The 20,755-nt window shown below is 39.7% G+C and overlaps 1 protein-coding gene across 4 annotated transcripts; it reads left to right on the top strand.

Annotated features, from left to right (window-relative positions):
- Window positions 1-1,715: 1,715 nt before the first annotated feature.
- CLBA1 (clathrin binding box of aftiphilin containing 1) lies at window positions 1,716-19,091 on the top strand. 4 transcript variants are annotated; one of them, XR_457586.3, is made up of 6 exons: window positions 2,610-3,107; window positions 4,054-4,202; window positions 7,185-7,314; window positions 10,104-10,220; window positions 17,776-18,030; window positions 18,802-19,091. XR_457586.3 is itself a non-coding variant. In XM_007473458.3 (6 exons), the coding sequence occupies exons 1-5, from the start codon at window positions 2,610-2,612 to the stop codon at window positions 13,515-13,517; spliced, it is 906 nt and encodes a 301-aa protein (XP_007473520.1). In that variant the 3' UTR covers window positions 13,518-13,538; window positions 17,776-17,914. The 4 variants fall into 4 exon arrangements, 3 of the variants coding, with proteins under 3 accessions (XP_056667146.1, XP_007473520.1, XP_007473519.1); XM_007473458.3 differs by lacking the exon at window positions 18,802-19,091 and adding an exon at window positions 13,506-13,538 and having other exon boundaries at window positions 17,776-17,914; XM_056811168.1 differs by having other exon boundaries at window positions 1,716-3,107; window positions 17,776-19,091.
- Window positions 19,092-20,755: the final 1,664 nt, after the last annotated feature.

The following is a 20,755-nucleotide window of genomic DNA, read 5'->3' as shown; positions in this document are numbered from 1 at the left end:
AAGAAAGACATGTTTTCCTGATATCAGGTAGCTTCCCTTCACTTGATTATTTCCAATTTATGTTGAATGGGTGTGGGTTTACATTATATATATTATTTGTATATTTTTTTGGTATGCTGCCTTCCCCCCCATTGACCGTCAGCTCCTTAAGAGCAGGGACTCTGCCTTTCTTTGTATACCCCAGGGTATACAAAGGCACATTGCCTGACCCAAAATAGAATTTAATATTTATTAACTGACTGACATATTGTTTCCCCATTAGAATTAGAAGTTCCTGGAGGGAAGCAACTGTTTTACTTTGTGACTAGCACAGTACCTGGTAGCAGAAGTTTAATGTTTTCTGACCAGTCCCTGAAGTTTAGTCCTGGCCTGTCATGATTTTTTGCTCAATCAATCAACATGTATTTATTAATTCTATGTAGGAGGCACTAAGCTAAGTGCTGGAGATATAACAAAGAAAGCTAAAAAAAACAATCCCTGCCTTCAAAAAACTAACATTCTAAATGAAGAGACAACATACAAACAACATATATATGTATATGTATATATAAGTGTGTGTATATATATATATATATACATATATATATATATATATACACTTGACATATATTGGGTAAATGGGATGCATTAGCAATGGGGGAACCAGGAATCTAAGCAGAAGTTGGGATCTGAGCTAAGTCTGCAATGAAATGGGAAGGCAGAATTTACTGGGAAGGACATCCCAGGCATTGCCAATGAAAAGGTACTGAGTGGGCGGCAAGTGTTAACAGTACTGTCAAATTCCAATAGGAATGGACCATGAAACTGTAAATGAGAATTCTAGAAAGACCCTGTGATGGGACACAGGGCTCGGGAGAAATCTTGAGACCCCTAAGCCCTAAAAGACACATGATCAACAGCCTAGCCTCTGAATTCAGGAATAGGCAGTGGCCGGAGAGTGAGGAGTCAAGGATTATATCTAGGAGTCAAGGATTATATCTTGGTTTCAAGTGTGGTTGACTGGGAATATGGTGGTCTCTATCCTAACAGAGAAGTTGGGAAAAAGGAGAGAGTTGGAGAGTAAGATAAGGATTTGAGGTCTACATATGTTAAGTTTAACATATCTTTGGACATCCAATTCCTGACAATCAATAGCCAGTACTTATTTTAAATGAATTTTTATACATCTATGTGTACACCTACAGAAGTATGCACAGATTCATAGATGGAGTTTCTCCTGATAGAATGTAAGCTCCTTGGGGGAATAATACATTTTTGTCATTGTAGCCTTTGGTCTCCAGCACAGTGACGGACACACGTTCATACCTGTTGGTTGGTTAACCACGTTCATAAAATGCCTTTTGTAAGCAGAGAAACCATAAAGAAGACCCAAGTTTGACATCTTGCCTCAGACTCTAAATAGCTGTGTGCCCCCTGGGCAAGTCATTTAACCTCTCTCAGCTTGTCTTTTCATCTGTAAAAATTAGGATAATATCTCCCAAACAGGGTTGTTGTGAAGATCAAATGAGCTAACATATGTCCTTACAGTACTAAATAAATGCTGCTTCGCAGCTCAAAATGGGGTCTTGCAGAGCTTCAACATACTGCTAAGAAGTAGAGAAGCAAAGAACGTGGCGAACGTCACCTGTCCGCATGCGCAGTTTCCTTCTCCTCCAACACTTCCCCCAACCTCTCGCTCCTGGGGCGGCGCCTCCTCGACCCGCAGACGTCAGTTGCCTTCACGGAGGTGACGGCGTGACGTCATCCGGAGCCGGGACAGCGCCTACCCTCCATCGGGCCGGGCCGGGGAGTCCGCGGGGCCGCCGCGCTCCATCTCCGGGGCAGCGGGCGCGGGGCCGGCCCTCCAAGTATCCATTCCAGCCCGGCCCGGCCCGGCCCGGCTCTCCCGCTGGCCAGGGCTGTTGGCGGACCCGGAGCGACGGCACAGCCCGCGACAGTTGGTAACGGCCGTTGGGGGACCGTTAACGAAGGGGTGGGAGGGCGCGTGGGGGGCGCGGGCCCCAGGGGCCTCAGCACCTCGGGGTCCTCGGGGGCCCCCTCCATCTCCCCTCCTTTGAAGCGTTTCCCCACAAGCCGCTGGGTCTGCAGAACCGGGAAAACCCGACCCCCTCCGAGGCAGAACCCCAAAACATCAGCCCCTTTATTTTACCGCTGGGGAAACTGAGGCCCTGGGGCGAGGAAAGGACTTGCCCAAGGACACACAGGCAATCTCCGTGTCAAAATTCGAATTCAAGGCTCTGGAGTGATTAAGATTTAAATCTGAAAAAAAAAAGCGCTCCCCCATCCTTCTCCCACTCTCCCGACTCTGGGTTCCCTCCCCCGCCCCGCATTCTCCGCCCCCAGAGTCGCTTTGTCTCCCTGGGTCTAATTCTGCGTGTGTCTCCTTTGCCAGCTTTGTGGCCACATTGGGAGAGTACCCTCAGGCAGGTCCCTGAATGGAAAGGCCGGGCTCCCAGAGGTGGGTAGCGACCGAGCTCAGTCATCATTGTCTCCTTCCTTCGAGGCAAAGGAAGAAGTGAATGGCCCCCCTGGACCTGCACCACTAACTGCTCCTTGGCCGCGGAGTTGTTGTTTGTTTGACATTTCCCCCGAAGATTCCCTAGCTGAAAATGCAGGACCAGCGCCCAGCGCCAAGAAATCCCCGTGGACTGGAGATTGCCGGGGTGGCCTTGCTCGGGGACCTGGTGGAAGCGGCGGAAAATGCTGCTGTCACCGATCCCTCCGAAGGAGAGGGCGAAAATTCTGTAGCTGGGAGCAGGGACTGTGATGAGGAGCTGGTGAAAATAGACAACTCTGCTTTGCCACGGTTGGAAAGCAAAGGCAGAAATGCTGCTGGTCCCACTGCTGCAGGGGAAGCTGGCGTATCTGACGGCGGCTGCTCGTGTTCCGTAGAACACAACAGCTCTTGGGGTGACTTTGAAGGCTTCAGCGAGACTTCTGACAAGTCTGACACTTTCAGCACCCTGGAAATGCTGGAGCGTTGGGCAGCGCCGGGAACACGGGAAAGCGATGCGGATTTAAATGCCTGTGGCTCAAACTCTTGTGGCTGTCTGCAGGCTGATAGTTTAACCAGGATGAGCGAAACTGCTGCTGTTTCACCTAATCAGGTATTTCTTTCGAACTTCGCCCGTTTAGATGCTCCTGGTTTATACATGACAATTGGAGGGATTTCAGCGGAGGTTGGATGACTTCTAGGCCCGGGATGCAGTGGAAAAGATTCCTGTTCCCCGAGGGAGGTTGAACCGCGGTCAAAAATCACTTCCTGCTCTGAGCTTCTCTGACCGGCTGCCTGGCATGTGCTGGCCAGATCTGGCTGCTGAATCTCTACAGTTCCCTCTGTCATTGACGGCAACTTGGAAAATCTCTCTAGAAAATAGGTTGTAAGATTAGGAATCTCCAGTAACCCTCTGATCGGCAAAAAGCCGAGTTTTCACGGTGGAAACACCAGTGATGAATTCTGCCCCCCCCCCCAAAAAGGTCAAAGGTCAAATATTTGCACATGAATGCCTTGACTTTCTGTAGTCCCATTTAATTGATGTTTCTTTACCTTTGTCTTGTAGCTTCTTCCCCCCCACCACCCTTGATAACTTCTTCTTTTTTGCTCCAAAGTTAAATTCGCCCTACCCTTCTATGACTTAATGCCTCTTCTTTCTTCTCCCCTCTTTCTTCTCCTTCTTACCTGCTCTTCGCTTTCTCTACTGTCTCTCCACTGACTTTAATCTCTTCTCTTTTTCCTCTCTTCCAATCTTCCCTTCACCTAATAAATAAAGAAGAGGGGCTGGGGGAGGATAAGACACAGTATTTTTAAATGAAAAAGAAAACATTCTATTCTTTCTAAACTAATTTACTTGAAGCAAACTAGGTTCTCTGGAGCTTGATAATAAATATTTATTTAAGGGATTTTAATAATTAAAATGCTTACTAGTAATTTTGTGTCTTCAAAGTTTTACAATTTAGAACAGCCAGTAGCAAAAGTAATATGTATATATTTCTTTACTTTGGCATAGTTTTCCTAAAAAGACTCCTGGTTTGATTTTTGAAATTTTTTTTCAGGCCAGTCTCAGCTATGAGAATATTTTTAAGCTTGTCTTTCAAGAAGTTCCAGTGCAACAAATGACTGAGGATATTTGCACCTTACGCCATTTTCTAGAAAAACATAATGAAGAAAATACTAGCTGCAAATCTGTAAAGAAGCAATTATGGTAATTTATATTAAAATTAGACATTTAACTTATTTAATTTTTTTTTAAAACTAGAAAAATGAGATTTGTAAAAAATTTGAAATTTGTTTTGAAACCTTTTCTATTCCTTATTCACTTTAGGGGGGCAGATGATTATTTCCTTCCATTTAAGAAGTACAGTTGGTGCCAGGGGTAGTCTAGAAAGTTTTAATCTATAGGTCATTTCAGTTTTAAAAAGTTTATTAAGCAAGGATTAACTATATAATCCCCACAGCTCCTTCTGTTCAGTAGTCTCCAATGTACATACAAAATTAACCTGCCTTTTATTCAATTTTTTTCTCCTCTTATTAAATGTTCTGAGGAATAATCAAAGGCCAAAAGACTCACAACAAAGTAGAAAAGGAAGCCCCAAAATCTTAGTCAAACCACAAATTGGCTAGTTGCAAGACCTTCTACAGAACAGGCATTTGATAAATATTTGTTGGTTATTTTATTTCATTCTTACCCAAATAATAAGGTACTGACTAGTATAAAACAGAGCCATGTTTTCTGTAAGCAGAACTCCCAGAAGTGAACTAAAAATGCTTATTAGCTTACTGGAATGACTTTTATCAAACATCTTCCTTGTTTGTGTCTATGTTCCTATTCACTTAATCACATAATTTTTTTCGAACTTTGTTCACTGTCTTGTACGGTTAGATGTACCTGGCTTCTGATTTATGAAATCCTGTTAATGCTAAGCACCATTGGTGAACTCTGTTAAGCTAAGTAACTTGTTCCTATGCATATGATCTGAAAGAAGCTGAAAGAAAAACTTTGTAGATTTCACTAGGATGGATTTGATTATATAATAGCAAAAAAGAAGTTGGATTAAATCTTAGAGAAGGCAAGTACAGGTCAGCTCTGGTTAGTTTAGCTTCCTTCCCTTTCTTTGGTCTGCTAGAACAGATTTCCCATAAGCTTGCTGAAAAGCTAGATCAAAATCTTAAAGCTGTTTACCAAACGTCTTAGGCACTTTAAATCTGATACCATTTCAGGTCAGATCCAGTCCTCACCAGAGTAATAGCTACTACTCTAGGGCCAGAGTGTGTCCTCAGCAGGGGGTGGGTGAATGCAAATAGGAGGAAAGACTTTGAAGTACCTTGGTAGTGGCATCATCCGGTATTGAACACAAGTGGGCATCTGTAAACTAAATCTTGGGATGCTTCTAAAGGGCAGCTCCAGCAAAAAGTAGTAGATATGTTCTGTAGATAATGTTGAAGGGATTTTCAGAAGCAATATCATGGGAAATGTATGGGCTAATCCTTTTGCCAGGTAGTGATAAAGTTAATATGAAAGATTACAGTAGCACAAAGCATTCTTTTTTTTTTTTAAACCCTTACCTTCCGTCTTGGAGTCAATACTATGTATTGGCTCCAAGGCAGAAGAGTGGTAAGGGCTAGGCAATGGGGGTCAAGTGACTTGCCCAGGGTCACACAGCTGGGAAGTGTCTGAGGCCAGATTTGAACCCGAGGACCTCCCGTCTCTAGGCCTGACTCTCAATCCACTGAGCTACCCAGCTGCCCCCAGCACAAAGCATTCTTTACTGGCATGGGTGATTTATTTTTTTAAATGCTAGCTGACCCCCAAATGCAAACCACTCAATGGTTGAGTAGGGCACTCTGTTTCCTAAGAGCTATGCAAGTGAGGTAATTCCCTCAACCAGTTTAGACCTAGGACCCTGGTGCAGTGGAAAGAATGCTGATTAGAGTCTTAAAACTTGGGTTCAAGTGATACATCTATAACACAGTGGAATTGCCTGTTAGCTTTGAGATGGGGGAGGGAAAGAGGGATGGGAAATACCATGAATCATGTAACCATGGAAAAATATTCTAAATTAATTAATTAATTTTAAATTAAATTAAATTTTTTTAAAAGACTTGGGTTCACATCCTGGTTCTGCTACTTATAATCTGGTACCAAAGACAATCTCTTTAGGCCTCAGTTATGCCATTTGTAAAATAAAGGGATTGGACTACATGTTATTTTTTTTAAACCCTTACCTTCTGTCTTGGAATCAATACTGTGTATTGGTTTCAAGGCAGAAGAGCAGTAAGGGCTAGGCAATGGGGGTCAAGTGACTTGCCCAGGGTCACACAGCTGGGAAGTGTCTGAGGCCAGATTTGAACCCGAGGACCTCCCGTCTCTAGGCCTGACTCTCAATCCACTGAGCTACCCAGCTGCCCCCAGCACAAAGCATTCTTTACTGGCATGGGTGATTTATTTTTTTAAATGCTAGCTGACCCCCAAATGCAAACCACTCAATGGTTGAGTAGGGCACTCTGTTTCCTAAGAGCTATGCAAGTGAGGTAATTCCCTCAACCAGTTTAGACCTAGGACCCTGGTGCAGTGGAAAGAATGCTGATTAGAGTCTTAAAACTTGGGTTCAAGTGATACATCTATAACACAGTGGAATTGCCTGTTAGCTTTGAGATGGGGGAGGGAAAGAGGGATGGGAAATACCATGAATCATGTAACCATGGAAAAATATTCTAAATTAATTAATTAATTTTAAATTAAATTAAATTTTTTTAAAAGACTTGGGTTCACATCCTGGTTCTGCTACTTATAATCTGGTACCAAAGACAATCTCTTTAGGCCTCAGTTATGCCATTTGTAAAATAAAGGGATTGGACTACATGTTATTTTTTTTAAACCCTTACCTTCTGTCTTGGAATCAATACTGTGTATTGGTTTCAAGGCAGAAGAGCAGTAAGGGCTAGGCAATGGGGGTCAAGTGACTTGCCCAGTGTCACACAGCTGGGAAGTGTCTGAGGTCAGATTTGAACCAATCCACTGAGCCACCCAGCTGCCCCCTATATGTTATTTCAAAGGTGGCCTTTTTTAACTAAAATTTTTTTTTGAACTTGTAATGCTATAATTTCTATGTGTTGGAGTATCACTTCAGGGATTTAGTCTGAAAGCTTTCTGGATAATATTTAAGTGATGGCATTTGTTTTTCAGCTCTGAGTCCCAAAAACTCTGGAGGATTCTCCAAGATGAAGATAGCACATCTACTTCAAGATGCCTCTGGAGTAAATCTCATTGCCAAGACAATTTCTTACTTGTTCTTGGAATAGATGCTGCTCAAAAAGTAAAGTATTTAATACTTTTAACTAAAATGATACCACTGAGCCATCATAAGACCTTTGTATTGTTTGTCTGAGGAAGGGGAAAAGAGTGGGGTGAGGTTATACTCAGACATCTACATATTCTGCTTTAGTTATCATTGCTGCTTGTGGTACACATTTGTCAAACTTGTGGTGAGAGATTAGGGGTGCAGGCAGAGTTTCTTTCTCTTAGCAAAACTAATTGGTCTGTAAGGAATCAGCTGCCATTTTAGCCTCATTACTAGTCATTAACCACCTGGTCAGATTGGCTCAAACTCAGCTGGTTTATTTAAATAGGTTTTAAGTTACAAGCATTGAGAAACAAAATCTTTTTCAAACAATTTATTTTTATCTATAGTTTTAGAAGCCTGCCTTGCTATATGTATATATATACATGCGCATATATATATAGTAGTCTCAGTATTCCTTTTTTTAAACCCTTCTGTCTTAGTATCAAGTCTTGGCAAAGATAATGGAGTAATTTGCTATTTCCTTCTCCAGTTCATTTTATAGATGAGGAATTGAGACAGTGTCAAGTGATTTGCCCAGGGTCACAAAGCTAGTAAGTGTCTGAGGCCAGATTTGAACTCAGGAGTCTTTCTGACTCCAGGCTCCAGTGCTCAATCCATTGTTTCATGTAGCTCCCCACCATGTTCAAATCACTAAATTTCCCTAGTTTTTCTTATCTATCATGTAGAATAATACTTGCTCTACCTTTAATAGATGGTTATTAATACTAAAATGAAATCATAGATTTGAAAATACTTGTGAAAATTTAAAAGCACCATAGAAATATGAAAGATTGTATCAGTCTAGCAAGTATAAATTGTCATGTTTTCTTCTAGTGTTGTTACACTTGGGTTTTCTCTGGTAATATCTATAAATTACCTGTTGTTGTTTTTTTAAAAACAGGAGCATGTAGGAATTTCTAATTGATAACAAATGCATTGTTTTATTAAATAAACTAGGAAACACCAGTATTAAAAAGAAATCTATCCTTTTAAACTGTTGTGTAACACTGGTCAAGTCACAACTTCTAGGCCTCAGTTTCTTCACCTGTAAAAAGGGATATTAAAATCAGCTGCTTCATAGGATTGTTATAAGGATCAAAATACAGTTAGTTCTTCTATAACAAGATATATGAGCTTCCAAAAAACTGAGCTATGCAAAATTGCACAATGAAAAACACAGCTTATGGAAAAAGTGAAATTAGGGGCACATCTCTCAGAAACTTTGTCAGTCACACATTAAAAATAACTAAGAACCTAATAGAAATAGTAGCCCAGTTTTATACATGTTAAATGGTTAAGAAATATATGAGTACCACAATAAATGCTGATCACAGGTGCAGCCTCAGGCTGCTTCCTTGCCAGGTTTTAGCCCTGTGCCAGGGCTGAAGGCAAACATTGGGCAGGCTGAAACTCCAGAGCTGGAGACTATGGCTGGTGGAGGTGGTAAGAACCAGCCCTTCTCTGCCTACAGCAACTCCTGCAACAAAGTCCTAAAAGTCTGCTTCTGGAAGTGGGCATCGGAAGGGTTGAGGCTTGTGAGTTAATGTAAAGTGGTGCAAGCTCAAAGTTTGAGTTAAACTCAGCCTATTTTCTACTTTATCAGATGAATTGAAACAGATTTGAATTTTTTAAATATTATAACAGAACTGAGTATAATGTCAAATGTTTCACAGTATTTTAAAACACATATAAATGTAAGCTATTATAATTTACTACAGATTAAAATGGAATAAATCAAGGAAAGCTTATTTTTTCCAAGGCCTACTTTTAAAATCCCATCATCTTTTCCAACCTCCTAAAAGTATAGTTTTGAGTCTTCATGTACATTCATAAGTTCTTAGAATATTATAAAAAGTACAGATTTTTACATACAGGATTGTTATTTATCACCATTGGTTTATTCTTGCTTTGATAATCTCATCCATGGATTTTTCTTTTCTGTAAAGAAGGCATAGCACAGGGAGAAGCTAGGTTGCTCAGTGGACTGAGAGCCAGGCCTAGAGACAGGAGGTAAGGGTTTTAAAAAAATAGGCATGGCACAGAGAAGACACAGAGTAAATGAGCATTAAATGAATGGTTGTTTACTATCTTATGTTAATATTATGACCCTATATTATGTTTATAATATACCTTTCATTAGGAAGCTAAAGAGGTATTCTAAAAGAATAAAAAGAAAATTGGTTCATTTCTCAGTTTCCCAGCATTGAGCCTGGCACACAGTGTGTGCTTTTTTTTCCCCCTTTTTTTAAATCCTTACTTCCTGACCAGGTAACAATTCTGAGACAGAAAGACAAGGACTAGGCAAGTGGGGTTAAATGACTTGCCTGTTGCCTGGGATCACAAAGCTAGGAATAAGTGTCTGAGGCCAGTTTTGACCCCACGTCCTCCTGACTTCAGGCTGATGCTTTATCTACTGTGTCTCCTAGCAGTCCCTCTAAATATATGCTTAATAAATGCTTGTTGAACAATGAGAAACAACATGGAATTGTAAATAATCAACTTGGAGTCAGGAAAGACCTGGTTCAGATCTCACCTTGAATACTTCCTACAAGTTACTTAAACTTTTTGAACCTCAGTTTCCTCTTCTTTAGGATGGGATTAATAACACATACCTCAAAGAATTGTGAGGTTCGAATGAGGTAATGAATATAACGCACTTTGTAAACCCTAAAGTCTATATAAATATCTACTAAATTATTAAGTCAGATATACCATTCAAGATATTTACTGATTAGCAATTTGATGACTTTTTATCTTCTTAGGATCTTTCAGGAGATAAGAATCATGTTCTGGAAGATTCTAACCTGAAAGAGACTGAAGAGTTAACAGAAGTAAATGGCTTTAATCTTAATAATTGCAAGGCACTAATTCAAACCAAGGTAAGAGTCAGAATTATTCAACTTTCAGAGCTGGAAAGGACTTATAGTGGTCATCGATTCCAACTTGAATCAAGAATTCCTACTGTAACTTCATCTAGTAGTCAGCCAGCCTCAATGTAAACTTTTTCAGTGCCTTGAAATTTACCATCTGATGACCTATTCCATAGTTGGCTAGCTTTGATTTTTTTAGGAAAGTCTTGGATCAGTGATTTCCTCAATATGAATATTCCTTTGACATAGACCACAGTCCTCTCATGCAATTTCATCCTGTGCAGTTGTTGTCCATGTAATCTCATTGTCCTTCATAAAGCCTTTCTGTGGCACACTGTCCTTTTGTTAGTTTGAGTTTCAAGGGCAGAATCCATAACTAGCATGAGATAATCGACTTTGAACCAGGGACCCAAAATGGCATAGAAGTTCTTTCCCTCTTACTGGTCCAATGCCTCAAGGTTCACTGTAAGTTGTTCAGTATCACAAAGGTTGCATCTTTTTCCTAGAGCCTGCCTTTTTCCATGATGAACCTCTCCTGCTGCTGTACTCCCAGCCTGCTACCTTGCAATATGCTACTATCTCCTCCCTAAGGGTGCCTTCTGCAAGTGCACCATAATAGTCCCATCTCTTGAACCAGAATGCAAGAGAATCTCACTTTCTCTATGGACCCCTTGACTGCTTCCTCCTCCTAGGAATTGCCCAGCAGTATTACACCTAGCTGGGACGCACTGTTTTCTGTGCGTCTTTTTCATCACCACCTCTTCTTCCTTCCCAAGGAGAATTGTACCATAAGATCCTACACCTTTCCTTAGAGTCATCTGCCCCTTCCCTCTCTGTCATGTTTTCCTGCTACTTCCTCTGCTCTCTCTCAAGAATGAACCAGTATTAGAGTAAGACTTTAGGCTTCTCCTCCCCTCCCATATAACTTCACTGTACCCAACCAGGGTAGCCTGTCCCACCGTACCTTCTCCCTTGCCCCTAATGTTTACTGAATTTACTCTGGAGCACTAATTCCTAGTTATAATTCTGCTCTGGAGATTACCAATGTGCCACTCTTGAGGTGTCTGTCTATTCAGACCTACCATGTGATCTACCACCTTTTCCAGCCATAGATATTCTCAATAGAATAGGGTCTTTTACCCAATTATCTCACATAGAACCTGTCCTGGAAATTCCAGTTTCTATAGTCAGTTCATCAACTGGTTACAAAAATGGCCAAAAAAAATTTTTTTTTTAAAGAAAAGATTAATGGGAGAAAATGTTGTGTAATTGGCAATACTATTTATGAGCAGCTCTGACTCAACTTGTTTAAACAAGCTATTGACTTAATAAATAGACAAAAGTAAAGATTTTGTCACTACTCAGGGAAATTTAACCAATGCAAACAGCAGGCAAGTAAAAAGAACCTCTTAGGCAGCAAATAATTAATCCTCTCGCCCTTGGCTTCCAAGGGCAAGACTGATTTCTTCCTTGAGCTGATAACTGTCTTCTGATAACTTCTTACCAAGGTGCCCCTCCTCCCACAATGCATAAGAAACAAACTTAAATCTCCCTTCTTCATGATGATATGTGATGACAATAAGGATCCAACCCTCAATTTTAGACCTTATTAATTCTCATGTAGCTTCCTAAGGTACCAGCCCCTCTTGGAACCAGTACAGGAGGTCTTGCCTTGTCTCAAGGCTTTCACCATACACTACTTACCATACCTTCCCTGAATATTGAACTCCAATGTGAAGCACCAAGCCCTTTTCCCTTCCTGGTCCCCTGAGACACTAAGGATTTTTTGAGAATCCTTAGATTCACAGGCCTGTCACCCCTGAATCAAAGTTAACCTTCCCCCACACCCCCAGTTTGTACTGGTACTCCGCTTTCCTCTTTGCCTTTTATTTCTCTTTATATTGGACACAAGTGCATTTTTAAGGAACCTAATATGCATATAACACATCAGAATAAGATAAGAAGTATATTGAAGGCAAATTACTCATTTTCCTAATCAGAATGCCTTTGTAGAATTATGGAACAAGAAAGAAATAAGGTTATCTGGTCTAACCACTTGTATTTAGGCAAATGAATGTCCAAACTATTTGTGATGACTATTTTTTTCCGCAAGTTATAGAGATATAGAGATAGCAGATGAACAGTCCCATTGTATTATCAACTGAGTATTAAAAGATTCTTCTATATAATCAAAAAAGAAATCTAACTCCAGATTGAATGACATGTAATTTTTCTTAATTAATTTTTAATTAGACTTCCTGGATGCCAAAGTGTGTCCCATACAAGAATAAATTGTATACCCTTTGGATAGATAGAGCATGATGGTCTGAATTTCTGATCTCAGTTTTAAGACAAGCAAGCCTCTCAAAGCAAGGATGGAAGGGCTTGTAGCAATACAACCATTTTAAACTAAAATACTTAAGCGACATAACTACTACTTCTTCTTTACTCCTCCCTCACCCCCAGGAAGAACCAAGGGCATTTTTTTTAAATACAGGACTCTCATTACCCTGAAAAGATCAGAATAATTTACCCTGATTCAGTCATCCCCAGAGTCAAAGAAAACATCACAGGGAAATATGTTTGTTTTATTCCACATTTATATAATACCTGTTTTTTTAGTGTTTGTATATTTTATATTATTTTTATTTGGATTATTGTGAAACTGAGATAATGCATTTTAATCTTAATGCTAAAGAAAATATAAAATAGACCCTTGACAGAGCTTGGACAAATCCTTATGAGCCTATTATCTGGCCAAGCTTTAGCTTATTATACATCTTTTTCCATAAAACCTATTCTAGTTATTTTCCTGAAACTGGCAAGATCTGAATAGGTAACAGTAATAACAATAATAATAATAACTCACACTCTAATGTTTATAAGAACTTTTCCTCACAACAACCCCATAAGGTTAGGTAAGTAGTTGGGAGTATATTATCCCCTCTTTACAGATGAGGAAATAGGCATGGAACTAAAGTGGCTTGACCAAAGATAAATGACTAGTAGATTTTGGAATTGATTTTTAACCCATATCTCCAGACTCCAAGCCTCTTTTCACCATACCAAATGCCTTAGCACTCAAAGGAACCCTGAATTTAGAGTCAAGTGCCTTACATTCCTATCCTTCTTTGTGACTGTGAACGAGCTTCTTACCTTCCTTCTCAAGTCCTTCTTTTCTTGATCTACAAAATGAGAGTGATGCATTCTCTGATGGTACTTTCCAAATCTAATTCCTGTGATACTGATGGTTTATTTGCTCCATTTTGCCCTTTTGTTTGTGTTTCATGGAAGAGTGAACCCTGAGCATTTACACCCCACTACACAGTAAGTTTTTGCAATTCTATTCATGGTAACAGTCTGCATTGCTTGGCTACAAAAATATAGTAAAAGAGTCTGCTTTACCTTCTTTAGCTTTAAATTGGCTGCACCCTATTGACCATGAATGAGCCTTTACTGATTCCTGATAGGCGTAGGCAGTATTATACATTCCATTTATGCTAACTGGATTGCCAGGGACCACCAAAGCCCCTGTGCCCCTTTTCCACCTGCTAAGCTCATGACTCCAATCTTTTATCCATTACTTTTTCTCTCATAGTAGCATGGCCTTGAAGTCCACCTGAATTGCCTTATTGTTGCTTCTTTATGTTCTGCCAGACTTAGCTCAACCTCCCCATGTAATTGTTACTTCTTACTAATGCCTACCCCCTTTCCCTAAACCCCTCAGTACTGGTGATGGCCAACATTGCTTTTGCTTACTAGTATCAGATACTATCCAGGAAACCTGTAATCTCCTTTGTGGCCCTGAAAAGGAGAAAGAATAGCTCTAAAGGGGGAGTAGGGAAGGAGGAATGATTTTGCCTGAATATAAAGACAAATGTCCTAACAGCTGTCTGACAGTATAGTTGGCCAGCTTGTGATATACTGCATTTCCCATCTGTAAAAGCATTTAGGCATAAAATGGATGACTATTTGTGGGAAATTTGCATTGGTCAGGAAATCCACCTATATGATCTGTACTGTCTCATCTACTACTACCTGAGCAGCTGCTCTTCCAAATTTACTTTATTTCTTCAACCATTGCACCTCCCCAACCCTCTACTACACATGTACTATAAATATTCTTTCTCAAGAGTCTCCTGTGAATACTCTCTACTTTCTCCCTCTCCTTCTACATATATGTGTAAAGATAATTTTAGTATTGTGACTTAAAATCTAAATTAATTGGTCGCCAGGGAAAATCCCAAATAATAAAATACCCAAGTCAGCTGGAAATTGTGGTGATTTTAATTAATATAGTGAGAAGGAAATAAGGAAGAGAGAGAGAGAGAAGAAAGAGTTAATTTAAACTGCTCCAGCTCAGGCGGATCCAGGCAGGAGTTAAAGGCCTTGGTCAAAGGGGCCTCCTTGAGCCTAAGGGAAAGGGAAGTTAGTCTTATCACTCACCACGTGACCAGCTCAAAGAAGCTGTCTGAGTGAGCTCCTCCAGGCTGAGTTCCAGGATTGAACTGGCACCCTGGCTGCTCACAGGAAGTGAAAAGCCAGATCCAAATCTCTGGGTAAAGAGTTTTTGAGAGACGAAAAAATCCCAAATATATAGACCTTTCACCCTTGTGTCTCCATCTTTAAATTTTCACATCTACCAATCACATCAAAGGCTTTCTCCAGGACTGGCCATACTTTTAGTTCTCATCTTCTTTGATTAGTTTATATCTTTTGAGCTACTTCATACTTCTTTGTTAAGTTCACCTTTTTTTAGTTATTTGACCTTTTTGTGATTAATTTAACCTTTATAGTTACTTAACACCTTTTTGTATTAAGGTCTAAAAATAGACTTACTATAAGGTGAGAACTTAGTACCTTCATTGTTCAATTAGGAGATTGCTAGGAGATTACAACTTTATCTTCCCCTAAAGTATGTCTAAGTAGGTTGGAGTAATGTAAAGTACTACAAGGCATTCCTGATTCTGTTAAAGAGAGTGTTTTCATTGTTACAATTAGGAGATAGCTAAATCAAATCTTCTACAGTATGGTCTGAGTAGGGTGGAGTAGTTTTAAAATTCACAAATGTCAATCTTTAAGAAGTTGTCCTTCTTGCCAAAGCTTCTCAACTTTTGCCTTTGATCCTATTTCTCCAGGTGCTTTACCCCTTTTGATCATTCACTTTTCCTCTCTCAGGTTCAGTCTCTTTTTAACTTAAAAAAAAAGACTTTTTATTTTCTGTTTTAGACTCCATACTAAGTATCAGTTCTAAGGCAGAAGAGCTAGGCAGTTAGGGTTAAATGATTTGCCTGGGGTCATGCAGCTAGGAAATGCCTGAGGTCAGGTTGAACCCAGGACCACCTCTGTCTATGCCTGGCTCTCTATCCACTGAGCCACCTAGTTGCCCAGTCTTCCATTTTCCTTGATCTTAAGATTTATGCCTTGCCTTTTATAAACATGTCTAGGTCTCCTCTACTCTTAAAAAAAAAATTATAAAACTTTCCATCCCCTTCAAATTCTCATCTTCCAACTCAAGAGAGATTTATCCTTTACAGGTAAATTCCTTTAAAAAAACAAACAAACTTGGTAACCTTCACTAGCTCACCTTTCACTCAACACCCTCTTGTAATCCAGGCTCCTGACCCAGTCACTTGAGTAAATTTCCCCTCTTCAAGGTTATCAACAATAATCTATTAACTTTTTAAAACAATAACCCTTTCTAACTCCTTACTTGGCCTCTCTTCAGTTTTTGATGGTGATATTTTTCCCTTCCACCTGGATAATTTATCCTGCCTTTGCTTCAATAACACTGCCTTCTCACCGTTCCCCCTTCTCCTTTGTTGAACCATCATTTCAATCCCCTATGCATAAGTATCCCCACATCTATATTCTAGGTCTTCTTTCTCTTTTCTAGGTAATTTCATCTACTTCAGTTGGGGTCAGTTATCATCTTAAGCAATGACTCTCAAAATTTAACATCCTACCTTTATGCATCCTAAACTGTCAACTGTGTGCTAGAAAATTTGTATCTCAATGTCTCAGTCACCTCAGAATCAACAAGTCCAGACAGAACATTTATACCCTTCCTACAAGATTCAAGGATCATTCAGGTTCACATTCTGTCATTCTTTTCACTCTCTCCTCTTCCCCACTTTCCCGTATTTAATTATTTGCCAAGTTTTAATTCTACACTTCTCACAATCTTCCCATTCTTCTCACTTACACAGTCAGTACCCTAATTTGAGTCCTTATTGCCCCCAGACAATTGTTGTTGCTCTCTTCCAGTACTTCCCCTCCATAATATCCCCCCTCCACATAGCTGCCAAAATAATCTTTGTAAGGCTCCAAAGCAATAATGATTTGTCCAGGTTAGTCACCTGCCTGGAGGATAAGGTACAAACTCCTCTACCTGGCAAAATCTTGACTCTGGCCTTATCTCACCCTTATTTCTCCTTGCCTCTGTGTTCCAGCCAAGCTATCCTATGAGCTGTTGCCCAAATTCAGCATTCTATCCCCTGTATTTCAGCTCTGAGATAGACTGCTGCCCATGCCTGAAATATGTGGCATCTGATTCATAAAGATAAATTACTTTGTATGACAGAATGTCAAATAACAAATCACAGTCTCTATACAGGTCATTGTGTCCTATTTTCCATACTTTCAAGAAGCAAAATTCTTAGTTCTTTGGCTGTCTGGCTAGCAGCTTTTATTACAACTGCCTGCGAAAATCTTCCTCCAGAGTTTGTCTGTTTTAACTGCTTCTCAGTTAACATTTCTCACCTCTGCACTTTGACAGACCCATCCACCTTTTCTTTTGTGTCACCAAATTCCCTTTACATCTTCTCTCTCTTCCTTCTTAAGTTTAAGCTCAGTTTAAGCCATTCTCTTTTTCCTTCTTATTCAGCTAGAGTCCTTTGAGCCAGATTATTCTTACTGTTCTACATTCTCCCAAATATTAATCTCTGAGATTCCTCATAATTCCTTTTTTTCTTCAGCTGGAGTCTTTTTCTTTCCCCCATTTAGCTCCTAAGCTAAGTAAAGTTTAAAGAGAAATCAGAAGTGCATTAAGTAACTTAAAAAGACAAGATTGACAGTCTCATTCAGAGTGGGTGAATTTCCTCAGGTAGCTCACCTTAAAAAGCCCCAGAAGAAAGTAGGGACCTTAGAGTAGCTCTTTCCAGTTTAAAATAACAGACTGTATATTGATAAAATTTATCAGTTTTCTATTGTGGACTTCTGTCTTCCACAGCCTTGGCCTGGAGTCCAGGTAGGAAGAATAGAATTTAATCTTTTCACTTGACCTTGGTAGTTGATTTTGTTGGTCACTGATGGTAAAATATTGCCCTAAACCAGTCATCTAGTCCAACCTGTCCCCCTCCTCTCCTGTCTTCCCTCACCCCAAGTTTTACAGAGTGAAGTCTCCAAGGGAGAGTAGGAGAAAAAGTGACTCAGTCCTCAGTAGACATATCCTGCATGATTGATGATACCTTGACAGATGTTGATCAGCACTGTAATTTTAAATCCTTGTGTCTAAATTATTTTACTCTGAGATTCATTGCCCTTCATTTCCCTCCATTTTTAGCTCTCTGGATCTTCAGCTCCTCGACACAGCAGCCTGTTTATGTACAACTTGTTTTTGAAGAAGACTCCTTCCAGTGGAAATATGCAATACATAACAATTCCAAGAAAGAAAAAACTTTTTACTGCCTGGAATCTAAAAATGAAATTTTTTAATAGTGATGTTTGCTAAAGAAAAAATACTTTTTATCTTTGAGGAAAATCTTACCTTTTGCTACTGATTTGGTACTGGAAACTGGAAATCATAGACATCTTTGAGGTGATAAACCAGAAATTCTCAGCTGTATTTTCCTATGGCTACCAGTTTGCATTTGAATTAGTCATGAGTAAAAAAATCAAGACTTTCCTTTGAAAAGCTTGCTTTCCATTTTTTTAATGTACCTCTTTTGGGCCATCTCAGTTCACCTCTAGCAAATTAAGATTTCTTTTACAAACTTTGCTTTAGTTTTCTAGTCAACAGATAGCCAGGCAAAACCTTGAAAAGGAATGCACTGCCAATTTAAAGCTTGGGGATGCCACATATTTCTTTAACAAAGTTACTGGATCCTGCTCTCAGTTAGCTATTGGAGATGCAGGCTTTGGTGGCCTGTATATGGGGCTCATCCCATGTTAACAGCATGAACTTAAAGATCACAAATGTCTGAGGGAAAAAATTAGCTCTTCATGATGACTCCCCAAAGTCTTGACTCATTCTTTGACCTTTTGTTGATGACTAGTAGAACTAAACATTCTTAAGAAAGGTTCCAGCTGTGACTAGATGTCCCAAAATGTGAATATTTTCAGTGTCAGCCTGTTCTGCATAGTTATTTTCTTTATTTTCAGGTGACGTACTATGGCTAAGCCAGGATAATGTCCCTGTGGAGATGTCTGCTTAAATGCTATGATGCTTGTTTGGAATATGTTAAAATATTGTACATAGTAGGTTTAAAATATGTTCTAACTAAAAGATGAGGGAAAACCTAAGGGTATCTTCCCAAAGTATCTTAATCATAACTTAAGCTGTTTTTCTCTAAAATATTTTGTTTTTAAGGGTCTTTCTGGAGACACCTCAATCTTCTGTTTGGACATAAAACTCAGTGCTGCGTGTTGTGCACTAAACCTGGGATAACTTGACATTTTCCTATGTAACTGCTGACCTTGACAAAGCAGCACTCATGGGCAACAGTTTTATTCCATTTTCAACTTTGTTTTATGGAACATCCAAATGAAAACTTTCTCCATGTCTCCACTGAAGAATCACTCCTGTTAAAAATGGCAAGAGCCAACAAATCCACACTGACTTTTGTAACATTTTATCAAATAAAGTTCCCTGAATACAAACTTTATTGTCTCTTTTTCCCTTTCATTAAATGAGGTGAAATGCATTAAGGAGAAACCTTGTGTCTATTTGTGGTTGAGGGAAGAGGGAGGTACTAAGACTTGAGAAGCTTGGTCTGGGAATTAAAGTATTGCAATGAATTTGAGTCAGAGAACATCCCATATTCCCTTATCATAGTTATACTTTTTGAGTTAAAAGGATATCATAAAGATCCTATTTAATGCACTAGCTATGACATTTTTTCTTTATGATAATGAGTTTATTATCTTAGAAGAAACATACGTTTTTCTGTTTCTACTTTCATAAGTGATTAATCTTATAAAACAAAAACCCACAAATAAGTGATAAATCATATACTCTCTCCTATATTCTCATTTTAACAATTCTTTCTCCAGAGGCTGATAGCATTCTTTGCCATCAGTCCCTCAGAATTATCCTGGATCCTTTGATTATATTGCTACCAGTAGCAAAAGTATCACATTTGATTGTCCCACAATGTTTCAGTTACTGTATACAATGATCTCCTGGATCATCTTATTTCACTCTGCATCCGTTCATGGAGGTCTCTCCAGCTGTTTCTAAATCATCCTCCTCTTCATTCCTTACAGCACAGTATTCCATCACCATCATGTACCACAATTTGTTCAACCATTCCCCAGTTGAGGGACATTCCTTTAGTTTTCAATTCTTTGGCAAGTTACTTCTTGACTCTCAGGGCCTCTTTACCCAATGGTAAAATATGAGTAATCATAGATTTAGAGCTGAAAGGAATCTTTGAAGCTACCTAATCCTTTATTTTACAGGTGAGGAAACTAAGACCTGGAAAGTCAAGTAATTTGCTCAAAGTTACATAGGTAGCAAGCATTAGAGGTAGAACTGAAGTCAAGGTCCTCTGTTGCAAAGGTGATGGTCTTTCCTCCTTGCCCTAATTCCCCTTTCCAGTTCCCTTGTCCTGGGGTTGTTAAGATGTGATAACCAATGAGGAAGACAATGAGTACAAACAACAGACGTCTAGTAACTGCTGGGTCCAGTAATCAGACACAGATCTGCTGACTGGTGCTTTTCCCAGTGTACTAGGTAGAGATGTTATAATTTCCAAAGGGATGAGGCCTGTGGAGCTCTTCTAGAAAGAATGCTACAAACAGCCAGTTTGGGGTACTAACTAACTAGTACAATATGAAAAATTGGCTTCCACATGATGAGGCTGTAAAAATATAAATGCCTCATCACAGCAGAGAAGTGAGCCTGGGTCCTCGGAGGCTTTGAGTATAGGCTTTGACAGGTTCTATCACCTGGAAAGGCTTCAAGTACAGTCCTGGCTACAGAGCATGTCTGCTTTCTGAGCACTAGTAGAGCTACCTAACTGTACCTCTTAGTGTACCAAAGAGATATCAATAGTGTATTTGGGGAGATAGAAGGGACCCTAGGGGTCACCTAGTCCAAAACTAATTTTGCAGATAAAGACCCACAGAGATGAAGTGATCTTCCAATAATCACACCAGCAAGATTTGAACCAGTCTTAACTTCAAAGCCAGTCTTACCCCCACATCACATTGTTCCTGCATGCCATGCCTTCTCACTTTAGTCTTCTAATTTGGGATTGATTTTTAACTTTGTTCTAACAAGTCATTGGACTTGTTATATACACAGCTCATTTAGAAATGGC

Source organism: Monodelphis domestica, chromosome 1 (genome assembly GCF_027887165.1).
Source record: "Monodelphis domestica isolate mMonDom1 chromosome 1, mMonDom1.pri, whole genome shotgun sequence".
NCBI classification, from domain to species: Eukaryota; Metazoa; Chordata; class Mammalia; order Didelphimorphia; family Didelphidae; genus Monodelphis; species Monodelphis domestica.
The sequence above is the reverse complement of the archived record's forward strand: the minus strand, read 5'-3'. Positions and strand labels throughout refer to the sequence as shown.

Bases quoted from the DNA above. Each gene is read 5' to 3' on its own strand.
- CLBA1 (XM_056811168.1), top strand. From the start codon at position 2,610: ATGCAGGACCAGCGCCCAGCGCCAAGAAATCCCCGTGGACTGGAGATT. The intron at 3,108-4,053 runs GTATTTCTTTCG...ATTTTTTTTCAG, and splicing joins CTGCTGTTTCACCTAATCAG to GCCAGTCTCAGCTATGAGAA. The intron at 4,203-7,184 runs GTAATTTATATT...TTTGTTTTTCAG, and splicing joins TCTGTAAAGAAGCAATTATG to CTCTGAGTCCCAAAAACTCT.